Below are 17,754 nucleotides of genomic sequence, written 5' to 3'. Positions count from 1 at the left end.
CTTTGAAGGAAACAACTGCATCTGATCTCACTTAGCTATTTTTTAAACCACAAATGTTAAAATGAATGTGAACGTGGTTAGTGAAAATATGTACAGATTGGATCTTGCTCAACACCAACATTATCACGGAGACTTTATGGTAAAGATTACGAGGCTCCAGCACTGTGCATGTTTCCATCTTAACAGTCCTTTTTTTCATGCTCTACAACAAAAGGGCATCAATATACCAATCCCATCAGGCCCTCCTCATACAAGACTGGAAAACAATCTGAGCCCGAACGAAGCGCTGCAAGCTAGAGGTCCTTCCCTATCCACACCAGCTCGCAAACTATTAGTAAAGTTATCACAGTCCCCAACCTAGTAGTCGTTCACACACTGTCCTATACTAAACCACTTTCAAGCACAGGCTTCTGCAACCTTCTTTCCAAACGTTCTTAATATCACATCTTCCACATATCTAACAGGTCTCTCTCTATTTAGTCAGTTTTTCTATCTGGGAACTCTTGTGCAATTTGTATGCCAGTGCAATGTAGTTTTTAACCCCGATCGTAAGGGGATGCATCTAGTTATATTAATTTAAAAAAAAAAATGTAAACATGTTTAACTGACATTAAGAACTAGGTCTTCTAAAACTGACAGATGGGTGAAATTATTTATGAGAGCACTACTTAAAGATAAATTAAATATATACCCAGTTGTTGCAATTATGAAGTACCGTGTTATAATGTTTTGTTTAAACTAACAAAACTAATTTTAGCTGGTCTTCTTACTCAAACACCTTCCAATCCCAAAAGGTTCTATCAAGGGATGCTCAGAATAGTAAATTACATCAGGTTACCGTAAGATAAGAGTGTGTAATGATCATAAAAAGGGTTGACAAGGAGAACTAGAGTCTACAAAAAGGTAAATGGTTTATACCACATGAATATTAGCACAAGGTTAGGAATTAAAGCATGCGTTCTCTGGAGAATACGCAGTGAGGGAGGAAGTGCGAGACAATTAAATGCAAAGGGTAAAAATAAACAATCCAGTCGGTTACTGTTATTTTCAGCTGATCTGCGATACTTAGAAGACATGATATGTGATTAAAAAGAAGAAAGGGATGGTTTGTTAGTGGTATGAAGCTTTAGACAACCGTAAAGTCGAACAGTTCACTGATGACATGTAAATTAGGAACCAGGTCAGGGGGAAAGGGTGAAAGGGAATATGGATGGAGTCATCTTTCTCAAAACGTTAGCCAGATAAAGGAGTGGTGCATTGTGGGCATCTAGCTTTGGTGCTCGGGCTTCAGTTCAGTGGCAAATAACAAATTCCAAGTAAAATTGTTGAATTAACAAAAACAATTTTGAAAAAAAATCCCACACAGAGGCAAGACTGAGCAATGGCAAATGCAGGTTCCTTGAGGAATGGGAGGGTACTGGCGGGGGAAGCGGTTTATGATGGAACTTTAAATTCTAGGTTCCTTACTACATCCACAAAATGACTGTCAATAAAGGGTCTGAAAAGTGAGATGAATAATCATAAACAAATGGTCTGCAAGCTTGGTTCTGCACACACTTTAATTCTAAAACTGAATGAAGCTGGTTTTACATCCCTATTTAAAAACAAAAGAATCACAGTGGTTTGACAATCCAGAGTCCTTTCTCCATTCGCTGTACAATCGGTCTCAAATTAAAGCCTACATGACTTATTCTTCTGTGAAAAGTCCTCTCCGAAAAGTTCACACTACTTGGAAGTTGGTCTATGTATAGACACTGATGGAAGTGCGAATGCTGGCAGGGCCATTCAGTCTACCGATTTCTCCTCCAGCTGCAATACCACTGGCACTTAAACTCATTCAGTCTCACTGGTTCTTGCAGTCACTGCACCCATCACTCTCTTTTGTTCAAGGCTTGAGATAGTGTTCCTTGCTTTGACCCCATCAGCTCTGCTGAATGGGAGCAAAATGTATTTACTGCCCTTCTACTGAAGGGCATTGTCTCCATCTTGACCAATAGTCCAGATAACTATTGATGGAATCCATTGAAGACACCTGTGTGGCATTAAGATGACAGGAATGATTTAAAAAGAAAAACAAGAGGAGGTGAAACTCCCTCAATGTGGCCGGTGTATTAACAAGCACCACTTCATAAGCCAGAAATACGGTGAAAAAAACATTTCAATGCTCCCCAAATTCATCAACTGTCTGAAGACATTTCCAAAAATTGTGTGACTCCAGAATGCTTGCTTCCGATAAGGTTTACGTCTTCCACGCTTGAGCGCAGACTCATCTCATCCTCTCGTCCTACTAAATAGGAGATAGCAGCAATTCTCAATACATAGTTTCATACTAAGTAGTTCGGCTGATGCGTAACACACCTAAATTCACAGTTTAAACACAAACAGATGTCTAAACAGTCACAAGCACTGGCAAAGCAAATGGGTCTTGGCTGAGCTATTTGCTTTGCAAATGATTTTTGCAGCTTGCACAAGTGTGCATGCATCAAGGTGCATCGCTTCGCCTGGCTAGCATTCTTGAAGTGCGTTTTGCATTTACCACCATCCATTCCAAGATGGCCACTGATATGCATATATGTGTCACAACGAAGCAATGCTTCATGAAGCATATGTTGCGTAGCATGTGAACATTTCCAATATAGTAAGTGGCCACGTTGGAAAGATAAATTAAAATATGAAAACAAATAATACACGCAAAGCGTGAAAAGGGATGCAAGTGGCATAGCAGCTCTTTCAAGCCACCAGACTCCTGTAAAATTGATCCATTAACATGAGGACTAGGAGGGGAGCAGGGACTATTGGTGAGAGAAGGGAAAGAGCGCACAGGGGTAGACAAACCAGGGGGACAGAGCAAGGAAACATGCACTCTGTTGGAGTGGTAAAAAGAAATTAAAAAATAAAGATAAAGATAAAATAAATTTACATTGAACATGTAGAGCAGGGTGGCCACGTGGTGGTAGCATTGGGAGCAAGGAAGAGTGGAAGACAGGTATATGTAAGACCAGAAAAACAGGTAGAGAGCAAGAAAAGATGCACTCGGATGGAGTGCTCAAAATAAACACCAGTACGGAGGAAAGCCGTTGAATCAGGAACAGGGATGTAAGACAGAAAACAAAACCATTCAATCATAAGCTAAGAGCTGAAATTAAAAATTAATGAGTAATGTACTAGAAATAATAGGTCTTGACAACTGTCTGTGGTTGAAACCTAAAAAGGAATAAAGAAAATCACAGAAAAAAATTACTACTTCACCAGTCCTGGTTGCGAAGGGCACTTCTTTTTAGGCAGATGTGCACATCAGATCAGACACAATGTTGTCACATTCTGTGCAAGAGAGCCAAAGGCTGAAGCACTGACCGTTATACTATCTTGTATGTTGCAGCTGGTGGGAGTAAAATGTGGATGGCAGTTGAACAGACTAATCAATATATGTATTTTTCTTTTATGAAATGAGGCCGATTAGACTGCAAAAGCTGATTCTGGGCCAGATCAAACAAACACAAACAAAAAACGTTATAAAGTTCGAGAGGATTGCAGCGCAATTGTCTGTGTAGCTCAGATACAATGACACTATACAAGCTATGGTCCTTTTTGCACTTGAAGAGAACTTACAAATAACTTACACTATAAGCACATCTACTTAATCAAACGATTTAAGGATGCAAGGGTCTTAACTCCATCAAATAGAGAACATATATTGGTGAGCAAAGATAAAAAATGTAAAATGGGCAAACAATTTGACGAGGGCATAGGGAGAAAGCAGAAAAAATGTGTAAGTGCTCATAGATAAATATTTTGAGCAGAAAATAGAGCTTGTGAAATACATGCCATTCGTGAGGCTTATGTGGAATACTGCATCCTGCCAGATGGACTGTAGCTTCAAAATCTGCATCTAACCCCAGGAGATACGCTAACCGTCAATTGTTGTGTTCCACATCTATGTTGCTGGCACTCAAGCCCATGTAGGCCTACCAGGACATAAACAAAACATCAAACTATCCAATTCACAGACTGTGAAATGCACCAAAGCTTGGACGATCTCAAACATCACTTTGCTTCAACGTCATAAAAACAGTAACTATTGGATCACCGGATCGATATTCTCTTTTCAATCCTCCTCTCCTGTACCGCTCCACAATTATAAGTCACGTTTTCTTCGATAAAAAAAAAGTCTTACAGTTACTCATGACCTTCAATTCTTCTTCTAACCCCATATCAGCATACAGAATTAAACAGGAAATTTCCATGAAATGTTTAATTTTCAGCGCCAGAACTGTCACTCAAATACTGCTCACACCAACACAGAACCATTGCAGCACCGGACAAGGGCACTACACAGCTAAAAAACAAACAAAAACAAAACAATCAAGTACTAAATGTTAACTCTGAACCCTATCTTAACAACCTTTGCTACACTCCATAAAGGATTTACAGACACAGGTGCAATCTTCTGGAGCCCTTATCTTCTGTAAGAAATCCAAGATCTGCTACTCTTCCATAAAAAGCGAAGACATTAACTATCCCAACAATTGCCTTATTCTAGGCTATTTCTCAGTTTTTTGTAGATGCCTGGAGATTCATTTATAATGAGCCTAACAAATTCTATCAATAAAATAACAATTCAAAATACATGGGACACATATGTGTGGCAGTGGTTAAGACAGGGACCATGTAGCATATGGTAAGTGGAAGTGTAATACTGAATAGAGAACGGTGGTTTTCAACTAGTCCCACTTTTGTTTCTAATAGGAGTGCCTAGCCTAGGACTGCACCACTTTCACCCCGATTTTCAGTTTCCACTTTCTATAAAACCTAGCAACTACCTCCACAATGCTTCCAGAGAGCACGTAGAACAGAAAATAATCATTACCAACTGCTGAAGAGGCCGGTCAGCCATACCACACTAGCCAGAAATCATTCAATACAGAGAACTTCCTGGTAGAGATGGGCCAGCCGATGAACGCTGGAGCCAGGCTTGATGCTGAAGCCTGGCTCTGGGTCAGTTCGAGAGCCTGTTGAAACCTGGGGCAGAGCTATCATGTGGCTTCTGCCTGTCACCCTCATGCACAGTGGTAAAAACACATCATTAACATTTGAGGTAAAAAACGAGGGACAAATAGACAGTTAGTGGCTGATTTGTATATAGTGAAACTAGAAAATCTGGATTATTCTAGAGTGCCCTACTTAACCAAATTGTGTGATCTTAGGCAAACGTTTTATTTTTATCAATCCTCTCTTTTTCACTACTGCATATTAAAGCATCTTCAAATATGTAAATTCAGAATACCAGCTGTACAAACCCTATTGTGTTTGATTTAATAGACTATAAAGTTGCTCTGTTTATAAGAATCTAGCCACACACAGGATTCACCTGACAATTGTCTGCCTGCTAGTTCACTAATATTAGTGTCGCCGGGGCAAGAATAGTTTAAGTTCATGTTTAAAAACTACCACTTTTAATAAGCACTTCTCGGTGCAGTGATGTAACGTGATGTGCTAATGTCACAGCTTCAACAGGTTAAAAGAAATAAACTTTTTTTTTTATACTGAAGCGACTTTATCATATTGTACGTGATGTTTGTTGTATGGTTTACAGGGCAAACATTCTCAGGGCTCGGCTCGTACACGACTTTAAGAGCCAAGTCAGATCCTTGGCTCGCCGTGTTAATTTTTTGTCTCGCCCACCTCTACTTCCGAGAGGGCTAAGGCAGTTCAGTCAGCAGTGATTCCATCGTGATCAGGCGGAGATGGCTCTTAGAAGCCAAAGGTTTCTTTGTTCTTTTACCATTAACATAATGTCGCCCAAGAACCAGCTCTGAAACACGCAGAATCAAAATTTCAATTGAAACTTTTCTGGGTCTAACCCTTAAACAAAATTGCCCGCCTTCCACCAAGCGTATGTGAGGCAGATAAGCGAATATTACCACGCATTATTTATATTTTGACCTTTCTTCATATTTCCGTGAGCATGGTTACATTCAGAGCTGCTGAAATTAAAGTAGCGTCTGTGCGACGGCCAGCATACCCATCTGTGATTGCTGAATTTAAAAGGCGACGCAGATGCTAAAGCTTTTTTTTGGGGGGGGGGGGGGCTGTACGTATGCTTGCCTTTAAAAATGACTTACGTTTCGTCTGCAGGGGGGGGGGGGGTGAGATGGGCGACTAAACATCGATTCACAAAACTGTCCCAGGTGCGCATTGCATTCCACTGGAATTGTTCCCCCCCCCGCCCAAGAACACACACACACACACACACACACACACACACACACACACACACAGAGGGCTGGAAAGCATCCATAAAAACGCATTGTTTCTCAATGCCATGCTACCAAAAAAACGCCGCTATAGTGTCAACGGAAAAAATAAGGAGGTTTCCGGGAAAAGTAGTTCAAGCCAGGGAAACTCTCTGCATTCAACACTGGCATGCATGTTCACGCGAAATTCTTGTGCCAACATCAAGCAACGAGACCGACAAATGAACACTGCCAAGAGAGCGTGAGGTGGGCACTGCATACCGACAGGATTATTCCCCTTCAATTGCATGGTGAGGGCAGATGGGCAGAGCACACAATACTTTAGCTGCAGCCTCAAGGTCAAACTCACGTGTCAAACAAAAAGTTCTGAAGATATCGCACATTTCTAGGCACCTCAGGGTGTACTTGGCAACTGCACAAGAATAGGCCCTTCTGAGCCGTTGCGGTTTTGCCCCAGGATAAAAGCAGAAGATATACACTTAAGAGCAACAGCCAGGCCTTTGTTTTGCAGAACGTTTCACAAAAATAAAAGATCAGTCATAAACTGCGTTTTTTCGCTGGCATTACTTATAAGTAGAGAACATGGGACACAGTTGAATTCGTTGGGTCAGAGCTCTCTACTCGGCTGCAACACGCAAACACGTTTACCTGCATAAAGACGACTTAATCAGTACACTTAATCACTTCACCTCAATCACAGTCACGGGGTGCGGCGGTTTGTATAGTGCATGCAGACCCAAATCTTGCCCAGGGTGGGGGCAAGCCCTCGGTGGTCCCGCCTCTGGCTGCTGCATAATTACATTCCTAATTATCGAGAGGAGGTGGGTGATTGGTGGCCATAAATACACATTTAAAGTCACCGGCTACAACGGGGGGGGCTACGAGTCAAAGCAATAATTAGGAGTCGTCCTCCCCACCCCTTCGGGTAAGGATAGTGGCAGTTCTGGGATGGACCCCCTAAAGTGCCCCTCCTTAGGGAACCGATGCCTCTGAAAGACAAAGAAACGCCCTCTCTGTATGCTCCTTCCTGGTCCCCAACAATGGTTAGCTCGCGCATGCTTCTTGTTGGTGTCAGAGTTCGGGGGGGGGCTATTTCGGGGGAAAGAAAGACACGTCAAATGAGTCAAACCAACTGAGGCCATTAAGAGAGCATTAGAGGCCATTATGGTTGACTGGTACAGGTATAAACTTCAAAGTACGGGGTCGGCACCTTTTAACATTCTGGGCAGGTGCTCTTTGTGGTAACTGGATGATGAATGGGGAAGGGTGGAAATAAGGTCACCGAGGTCAATTAAATGTTGTATAGGTATGCAAATGTAGCTAAAGAACAAGAAGATGCAGACGTAGGGATAATAGCGGGGTGGGGGAGGTAGGAGTCTGTTGCCGTTTGTGAATGTGGCCTTGGGGTCTTTGCCAGAGTTTACTACCGAGCTCTACGATTGTGTTGTGTTATAAAGAAGTACAGGGGTCCATTGGTTCATGTAGGATACTTCTTTAATGGTAGCCTAGTTCCATCACAGGTGGTCAAGGCGCAGGCTTTATGTGGGTATGGATTGTGTGGTATTGTGGCTGTCGGGGGTACAAGTGTGCTTCAGGAAGATTTGTGTGCGAAACAGTCCCCTTAGGGGGGCACAAAGATCATGACAGGGACCCAAGGCCGGCCAAACACAACCTAATGCCACTCGACCAACCAAGTTTAAGTTAAAAAACACTCTCCAAACTCTGTCCACAAGAGAGTATTTTATCCGATTTAACCTCCTGTATTCCAACGTGGAGGAAACAGATGATGTTACCGTAGGTAGGCTGAACGCCCACAGTAATTAGGCCAGCGCGTTATAACCAATTAAGATATTATAATAAAAAAAAGAAATGACAGTGCTTCACCAACATCAGAATTCTTGCCTGTGCCATGCGAACCCTATCTTGCATTACATGTTCGTGCTTTCAAGAAGTCTCTAATGTTACTAGCGCTTTAATAACCCTCTTTGCCCCAAGATGAAGTAGATTTAAAAAAAACACCCCAAAAAACAGACTGTATTATTAAGACCTTGGTTTTTTTCCACCGACACATGGATCTTTGAGTCCCTAATGCCTGCTGGTGTTAGAGTGTTAACAACACGAGTGTGTCTGCAGTAGGAAATTAGAACACAAAGGGCCCCCGAGCTGGTGTTAGAGGTTTTACTCAAAAGCAATAAGCGGTGTTGACAGGGACGGTAGTTGGCCTGCATATTGTGTGGATCATTGTGGGTAGCTTGGTGTGAAAGGTAGTGTGCGCGCCTACTCTAGAGCTGAGAGACATCAGTAATGTGGGGTGGCTTCTCTAAGGAGATGGTGTGTTGAGGGGGCGGGGGTCAGTAGGCAGTTGTGGGGAAGGGACTCTGGGGAAGGGCTGCGTGTTGAGCTGATCCTGATAGAATATGTAAAGCTTGGGGCACTGCTCGCTGGAGCCATGTCTATGTTCCTGTTGGGAGGGAGTCTCTCACAGAGGTAGAACACGGTGATACCAGGAGCTGTGTGTGTAGGTGGGCTGGAGACAGGATTTCAGGGATGGGCACTTCTTGTTGACGAGGTATCTATGTTCGTGAAAAAGCCTCTTACAGAGAGGTAAAAGTAAACACGGTGGTATGGGGGAGGGCGTGTGTGGACGTGGTATGGAGGCCGACTATGGTGCCAGCCTAGTTGGTGAGGTACCCATTCTTACGTTGGTTGGCAACCTCTTCTAGATGAACAGGGTGGTACCTGGGGCTGTGGAGGTTGGGGGGGGGGGGGGGGGAGAGAGGCGGCACTCCTAGTTGGCGAGATGTCTTTTGCCTTTGTTGGTAGTGAACCTCTTTACACACGTCGAACTGGGTGGTGAGGGGCGCATAGAGATGTGGGTCATGGGTACGGCAAGGGTTTTGCATGTGGGGGTTACGTGTGTATGAGGGGGCGACGGAAGACTTACCTATGTGAGACATGGACACGGTGGCGTTGCCCGCCTTGGGCTCGTTGTAGATGACCACAGCGGCGGCGTTCCTGCGGGCGGCGTTGAAGACCTTTTCCTTAAAAGTGCAGCCCCCTCGGGCCACCAGCGCGATCCACGACCCGGCGACGCCCTCCTCTCCATCGCCGGGGGGATGCGGCCAGGCGGCGGCCCCCGGCACATAGTACTCCGTGTCTGCAGCACAGCCCTCCAGGGCTTCGGGGGGCGCCTCTGGGGCCAGCGCGGCCCTCGGGACCCCCACCAGGCCCTGCACGCTCTCCTTGGGCGAGCTGTCCCCGTAGCGGCCGCTCTCCGTGCTCCCCAGCACCGTCAGGTTACTGACCGGGTCCGTGTAGGCCGTGTTCACCAGCGCCGTGTACCACTCCAGGGAGCGGCCCAGACAGGGCGCCGAGCAGCCCAGTATAAGCAGCACAGCGGCCAGGGCAGCCCGCACCCCCGTCATGGCCTCGGTGAAGGGCCGGGGCTCGGGGTGAAGAGAAGCGGCGAGCCGGGTAACAGGCAGACGATGGTGGGAGGAAACCGCCGGAACTGTGAGGCACAGGGAGAGCAGTACAGGTCGAAAGGGAGCAGGAGACACAGCCAAGCACCGCAGAAGCCGGGCACCGGCAGCCCAAACTGAAAGCCTGAACAGGAAGCTTCCTGCTGTCAGAACAAACACACAGCGCGCAGGGGGAGGAGACGTGAAGAGGGGGAGGCCGGTGTACAGGCCTGGAAGCAGGCTTGCACGGGCTGAGAGGGAGGGGGAGCAGAGGGGAGGAGGAGACATGCAAGGGGGGCCTGAACGTTTTCACTGATAAGTAGAACAAGCTGTGGACTATCTGGCATAAGGGAACATTTAAGGCACACAGAAAATAGACCTAAAATGGCCTGACAGATCGAACATAAAATAATCTACCTTGTGTCTTAACCGAGTTCATCACATGCATAGCTTGCTTTGTATGCAAATTATAACTAATTATAAATGAATCATCTACTATGTAACCCATCCGTCAGAAAACATATTTAGTAATTCCAGTAAAGCTTTCTTGTGTCACACGGTGTAAATTTGTCATTAAGATACAAACGCGCGACACGCTGACGTCTGCCTGACTGTAAGATGGCAGTGGATGGGTCATACTAATCACGCCTCAATGCGCAGTCTGGGACGCGGGTGCGCGGAGAAACGGGCGAGCGGCTGATTCGAGAACGCGCTCTGTCAGTGCAGGGCAGGCTCAGAATCAGAAGCGGACCGGTCAGATCGGGAGTGAAAGATGGCGGCGCGGTCTATGCAAGCGGCGAGGTGTCCTACAGATGAACTATCCTTAAGCAACTGTGCAGTAGTCAACGAGAAGGAATTCCAGTCAGGCCTGCATGTTACAGTGCGAACCGCTGGCAACCACAAATTCATATTCACTTTAAAAACCCATCTCTCTGTGCTTCCTGGCAGTATCGCCTTCAGCCTTCCACAGCGGAAATGGGCCGGGCTCTCCATCGGGCAGGAGGTTGAAGTCTGCCTGTATAATTTTGACAAGACCAAGCAGTGCATCGGCACCATGACCATCGAGATAGACTTCCTGCAGAAGAAAAGTGTTGATTCCAACCCCTATGACTCGGACAAGATGGCGGGAGAATTTATTCAGCAGTTCAACAACCAGGCCTTCTCCGTGGGGCAGCAGTTCGTCTTCCACTTCTGTGATAAGCTTTTCGGTCTGGTGGTAAAGGACATTGAGGGTATGGATCCTAGCATCCTGAAAGGAGAGAGCGCCACTGGCAAGCAACCTAAGATTGAAGCAGGCCTTGTCGTTGGAAACAGCCAAGTTGTGTTTGAAAAGGTAGACAGCTCTTCCCTCACCTTAATTGGTAAATCAAAGACCAAGCAAGGTCGACAATCAATCATCAACCCAGACTGGAACTTTGAGCGGATGGGCATAGGTGGTCTGGACAAGGAGTTTTCTGACATCTTTCGGCGTGCATTTGCCTCCCGTGTTTTCCCCCCAGATATCGTGGAACAGATGGGGTGCAAGCATGTAAAAGGTATCCTACTCTTTGGACCCCCTGGATGTGGTAAGACGCTGATGGCTCGTCAGATTGGAAAGATGCTGAATGCTCGAGAGCCCAAGGTGGTAAATGGGCCCGAAATCCTTAACAAATATGTTGGTGAGTCTGAGGCCAACATCCGCAAGCTCTTTGCAGACGCAGAGGATGAGCAGAAGAGGCTTGGAGCAAACAGTGGACTTCACATCATTATATTTGATGAAATTGATGCCATTTGCAAGCAGAGAGGTAGCATGGCAGGAAGCACCGGCGTCCATGACACTGTTGTCAACCAGTTGCTTTCCAAAATCGATGGAGTGGAGCAGCTCAACAACATCCTTGTTATTGGCATGACCAATAGGCCAGACTTGATAGATGAAGCCTTACTCAGACCTGGAAGGTTGGAGGTGAAAATGGAAATAGGTTTACCGGATGAAAAGGGCCGTTTTCAGATCCTTAATATTCACACAACAAAGATGAGAGATCACAAATTGTTAGCCCCAGAAGTAGATATTAATGAACTGGCCACGGAGACGAAGAACTTCAGTGGTGCTGAGCTGGAGGGCTTGGTCCGAGCAGCCCAGTCTACGGCCATGAACCGGCACATTAAGGCTAGCGTCAAAGTGGAAGTGGACACAGAGAAGGCACAGAGTCTGCAGGTCACAAGAGGTGACTTCCTAACATCACTGGAGAATGATATTAAACCTGCCTTCGGTACAAACCAGGAGGACTACGCTTCTTACATCATGAATGGCATCATCATGTGGGGAGACCCTGTTACCCGTGTCATGGAGGATGGGGAGCTGCTGGTGCAGCAGACCAAGAACAGCGACCGTACTCCACTGGTCAGCGTCCTTCTGGAAGGCCCTCCACACAGTGGAAAAACTGCCCTGGCAGCAAAGATTTCTGAAGAATCCAACTTTCCATTCATCAAGATCTGCTCACCTGAGAAGATGATTGGATTTTCTGAGACAGCCAAGTGTCAGGCCATAAAGAAGATCTTTGAAGATGCATACAAATCCCAGCTCAGTTGTGTGGTGGTGGATGACATAGAACGGCTCTTAGATTATGTTCCTATCGGACCTCGCTTCTCGAACCTGGTTCTGCAGGCTCTTTTGGTGTTGTTGAAAAAAGCACCCCCACAGGGTCGCAAGCTGCTGATAATTGGGACCACCAGCCGCAAGGATGTCCTGCAAGAGATGGAAATGCTGGATGCATTCAGCACCACCATCACTGTGAATAACATCTCCACTGGCGAGCAACTCATGGAGGCATTGGAGCTCCTGGGTAACTTCAAGGACAAAGAGCGTGCTGTGATCGCACAGCATGTCAAAGACACCAAGGTTAACATTGGGATCAAGAAGCTGCTGATGCTCATCGAGATGTCCCTGCAGATGGATCCTGAGTATCGTGTGAGCAAGTTCCTGGCACTGCTGAAAGAAGAGGGCGCGAGTCGCCGTGGCTATGATTGAGGGTAAAGCCATTGCTGCCATAGTTGGGAGCCTCCCAGTGGCAGAAGGAGGTGGTGACTGATGCGCAGAACGTGGGAAGATCTTTGCCTGTGGGCGCCCCTCAGAGGACAAAGTGAAACTCTCATCTACTGTTAACAAGCACTCGGACTTGTGCATGTTTAGTGCTATACAAAAATCAATGGGGAGTGGATCACTAGTATAAGGTACTGTAAAAAACCCTCAATCACGTTATTCTGGGATCGATGTTAGCAGTATATTTTCGTTCTCCGCTTCGTTATATGTAACGTGACAGCATCATCATTGGGTTTTGCTGTAATGCTTTCTCCACCTGGAGAACATACCACTGGTTATACTGGTAGTGATCGTAAATGAAAAAATAGGAGAGGGTGAGTCTTAGTGAAGTGATTAGTGGTGAAAAGATTGTACTTTAAAAACCCACAGCGCCAGTAAAAAAATTTTTAATCGTACTGGATGTTGGGGGATTCGTAGGTCGTTGGTGTGCACTCATGGGTGAGTTAGGACCCTGTGCATGCTAAAAAAGTGTCCATAAAAAGGTCGACATGTTTCAGCCCTTGTTCTGCCCCGGGGGGGCAGGTGGGCTTTCTTCAGGACCTAGGTGGTGAAAGACCTGTATATTCACAAGGTCTCTATGGTGAAAATAGTTGGGTTAAATGGTCCCAGAAAGTAACCGTTCCATAGAACCTATAATTTATTGTTCCGAACAGTATTGGAAAAAAAGTTGTGATGGGGAAAGAAAACAGACCTTATTAGAACAAAGTGAAAAATTAAAAGTTAAAAGTTAAAATAGGAATTACTCTATAGAAAGCAGGCAAAAAGGACATTGCTAATTTTACCTTAGATGTATTTTCATCTATAACAACTAAAAAATGGCAATTCTTTTGTTTTGAGGTGAAACGCTGAGGTTTCTACACTCTCTATGGCAAAATTCGTCCCTCCTTTCAGTACTAGTAAGAGTAAAGACATTCCATCTTGTCATACGTTGTGCACTTAGTAGTTGTTGCAATAGTGCTATTCTATTGTATTGGAAGCGTAAACAAGACAACACGCAGTAGGGTTTAGAATGTGGGTGGCATGAGTTCATCTGAAGTTAAGGCGATAATCCCCACGATATGGGACAACATGCTGATTCACATTTTGATGTTAAAAAATATATGTGTAGAACAACCCATATAAGTAATTTCTTGTACAGAAATGTTGTGTCACAGGGGGACTTTTTCGCGTTTGTTCACAGTTCTATACATTGCACGTGTTATTGTCGCACAACCTCGAGTCGTTTTGGTGCTAAGAGGGAGGTCGCACGAGGTAAGCTCTATCGTGCTTGTTCATGGTTCTTTGTATGGCACAAGTTGTTATCAGGCAACCTCGAGTTGTTGTGGTGCTAAGATGGAGGCTGTACGGGGTAGGTAGATCAAACGGTATACGTGCCAAGAGTGTTAGTGGCGTAAATCAAACCGGAGTTAAGGTGAAAAGCTCCAGGCTATGTGGAAATGTGTCAGTTCACATGTGGCTGTTGAAAAAATTATCGAAAAATTGTCTTAAACAGCCCATATAAGTAGTCGCGCAGATCAGGTAAATGTAGTGTCACACGGGAACTTCAGTGTGCTTATAACAAATTAATACATGACACAATTATTGTTAGAAGGCTCTAAACATTTGGTGCCGGAAAAAGATGTTATACAAGGTAAATAACATGAAATTTCAACATGAGTGCCAACTGTTGGGTGGCTATGCAGAAAGGACTGGAGCAAAACAAACACGGTACTCTAAAGCGTTTTCATAATACCTGAAACAACGAAGAAAGACCGTACCTGTTTCCCTTGATTGCGGGCAACAGCGGGTTTTGTTTGGGCGGTCGCAAGCGCTCTTTAAACATAAAAAGAGACAAAGGGAGGGAAGATTTAACAGGTATAGTTTCTTGTAATACGTTACGGTTGCTCCGTGGTGTTAAGCGTCGTCTCGCTGACCTCTTCGGCGCCGAACTTCGGTTCTGTGCTGACTCTGCCCTCGATGACCCGGTACTGGGCGGGGAGTCTCGGCGCTGACGTTATAAGGGGTGAGCAAGGCATAGAGATAAAAGGTGGACTGACCAAACATTAAAGTGTGGAGTAAACTGCAGTGCCTCGTTTTGTAAATAGAAAAATAGAAAAAATTGAAGTTTGGCAAAAAAGGAGGTTAAGTCCACGTGTGGAGGTGTGTTACCTCATTTTAACCATATCGTTGTTGATAGAGTACTTGATCAGTGTCTCTTGTGTGTCTCATGGTTGTTGACAGTGCACGATAGATCATATGATGGAGAAGGTATTCTACCACATTGTCATGTGTTATCTATTCGTAGACCTACAAGACAGGGGCAGAACAAGGGCTGAAACATGTCAACCTTTTTATGGACACTTTTTTAGCATGCACAGGGTCCTAACTCACCCATGAGTGCACACCAACGACCTACGAATCCCCCAACATCCAGTACGATTAAACATTTTTTTTACTGGCGCTGTGGGTTTTTAAAGTACAATCTTTTCACCACTAATCACTTCACTAAGACTCACCCTCTCCTCCTATTTTTTCATTTACGATCACTACCAGTATAACCAGTGGTATGTTCTCCAGGTGGAGAAAGCATTACAGCAAAACCCAATGATGATGCTGTCACGTTACATATAACGAAGCGGAGAACGAAAATATACCGCTAACATCGATCCCAGAATAACGTGATTGAGGGTTTTTTACAGTACCTTATACTGTCCGTGCACACCCTGGTTCTTTGGGACTAGTGATCCACTCCCCATTGATTTTTGAATACTTGAAACAAGGAAGTCGAGTGGATCGAAACCTCTTCCTTCTCCCTCCTCATTGATTATCATAATGTTTAGTGCTATAGCCCAGCCCCTCGTTTACTCATGTCTGTAATATTCTGGTGTTGTCTGACAGATGTTCTTCTGTAAAATCTTTTGCTTGTTTGGCACACAATGGACATTCTCACTTGGTTACAGTTTAGTAGAGGATGAGGGAACCCCTTCATCCTGTCGACTTGAAACAAGTTTGGGGGGCGGGGGGGGGGGTACCATACGTCACTCAAAGGTTTCTCCTAAACCACCAGTGCCCGTTCTCTTGCAGCAGAGACATCTTCACACCTTCACTCGGCTGGGAGAAATCATGCCATGCTTTGCCTCCAGTGGGGTAGATTGGTATTCGCATGCAGTGCCATGGGCAATCTCGGCAGTGTGCCTCAATGTGTGGTGTTGGCAGGACCCACACAGCTAGTATCCATTCCCACCCTACACTCACTTATCCTAAAGAAGGTCTCAAACAAATGCTGCTCTACACCTCCCTTTAAGTTTGTGTATTTCTGCTTCCGATATGAGCAGGGGGGCGGCTCCTATCCAGGACCAGAAGAGCAGTGTTGGTGTCCGCTCCTTTTAATCGTGGCTTAGGTGGTTCTTTTTATGTTTAAGAAAAATGTCCATACCAATGAAGTTTACACTAGTCGTGTCCTTTACTAGATTTTATAAAGTAAAATAAAGGTTATATTGTGTGTTAATTTCTTCTCTCCAGGCTTGGGCGCCTGGGCAGTGCTTCATTTGATGGGTCCTGTGGGTACTAACGTGATCTGCGGCTACAGTCGGGACAAAGTGGTGTTAAAGTGTTGGCTCTAATGTTCCACAGTGTGTGGTGTTTATGTGGTGCTAGAGGACCCCCATGGTATTATCCCTGTCGTTGATGTATTATTGCATGTCCAATGAAAAGGCAGACCAGCTGCAGTGAAGTTCTGGCCCAAAACGACCTCTGATGAAGATTACAAAACACCAGATTCGCAGAGGAAGCGGCATTACTTAGGAGAGCTTTAGAGCAGCATTTCATTGTTGGTAGAGTTGTATTGTTTAGGATATCCTTCACCCTTCCCTGCCATCCAAAGGCAGGGGTCTTTCCCCTCTGTTCTTAAATACCTGGTGTGTTCCACAGGATGCGAGCTGCCTGCTTAGCGCCCTGTGTGAGCCCGCCTATGTAATTATCTCCCCAACAGTATGGCACGAGATGCTATCTTTAGGTGTATGTATTCCTGTCTGATTTTAGTCCTTCTGTTTTCAGCGCCTCTAGCCAACTGTAGTTTAGCTTCGAGTCTCAAGGATTGTTTGGGGAATTAATCTTTTTAAATCTGTTTTATTTTTTTCCTTGCCTTCCTTACTTTTACTCTTGCAAACTGTTTCGGGGCTGTTGGCACATGGCCTGAGTGCGAGGATTTCAATGGATTTCTAGTATGGTTTATTTCTTATTCTTTGAAAATGTAATTTCCATCACACGTTTTATGTCAACTTATTTTGAATGAGTTGTTGCGTAGCAGTGAACAAGTCACATCATCATCAGCTGTCTATAAAAGGGTATTGAAAAACTGAACAGGAGACTTTCAGGGTTTCTTTTATTACTTAAACGATGCAAGTGTGTTTTGATACAGATTAGAAGAATCTATCACACCTGCGAATATTATTACAAAGACTATGGAAAGTGTTTTATGAAGAAAAGATCACATATAGGAAATCTGCTACATAAACTCTTTGATCACTAAATGCAACCTATATTCGGAGGTAGCCCATTGTAAACACGCATGGATTTAGCATAGACAGTACTTTTTCCATTATCAGGTGCTACGTCGCTATGTAGATAGTTACAAGTGTAGCCTGGCCCTCTCTCAAGTCACTTGTGATCTGCTGACCAATATAGTTACAGCTTTCGACTAATGAGAGCTGGAGAACTGCACTACAGCAAAACTCCTGTGCTCTGCTTTTGCTTCAGTGTACTCTTTCTGAAGATGTACCCCACATGCTCAGTAAAGACAATCGCAGATGGCTTGGCTTTCATTTAGAAGAGCATGGCTACTAAATGCATTGTTGGTTCTGCTCAACAGATCCACATATGTGCACACGCTTTTTCAAATTCTATGGGCCGAAATTCCCAGATGAGGGGAATGCGTTCCTAGCTGCTAGTAACCAAGTGTGAATGTTACTCACCTGCTAAC

General features: G+C 44.9%; 1 protein-coding gene and 1 pseudogene across 3 annotated transcripts in view; one reads left to right on the top strand and one right to left on the bottom strand.

Annotated features, from left to right (window-relative positions):
* Positions 1–10,007, bottom strand: part of RNF149 (ring finger protein 149) — a 91,251-nt gene extending 81,244 nt beyond the window's left edge. Inside the window, exon 1 of one of the 2 annotated variants that reach the window (XM_085622757.1) lies at positions 9,199–10,007. In XM_085622757.1, the coding sequence (XP_085478883.1) occupies positions 9,199–10,003 (805 nt within the window). In that variant the 5' untranslated portion in view covers positions 10,004–10,007. The remainder of the gene's footprint in view (positions 1–9,198) is intronic. The other variant, XM_085622758.1, reaches the window with a different exon arrangement.
* A 381-nt stretch (positions 10,008–10,388) lies between these two features.
* On the top strand, positions 10,389–16,281 carry LOC146805487 (vesicle-fusing ATPase pseudogene; annotated as a pseudogene). Its single transcript, XR_014967847.1, has one exon. The product of XR_014967847.1 is annotated as a vesicle-fusing ATPase pseudogene (transcript).
* Positions 16,282–17,754: the final 1,473 nt, after the last annotated feature.

This window comes from Triturus cristatus, chromosome 8 (assembly GCF_964204655.1).
Source record: "Triturus cristatus chromosome 8, aTriCri1.1, whole genome shotgun sequence".
NCBI lineage: Eukaryota > Metazoa > Chordata > Amphibia > Caudata > Salamandridae > Triturus > Triturus cristatus.
This window is presented reverse-complemented; position numbering and strand designations above follow the sequence as displayed.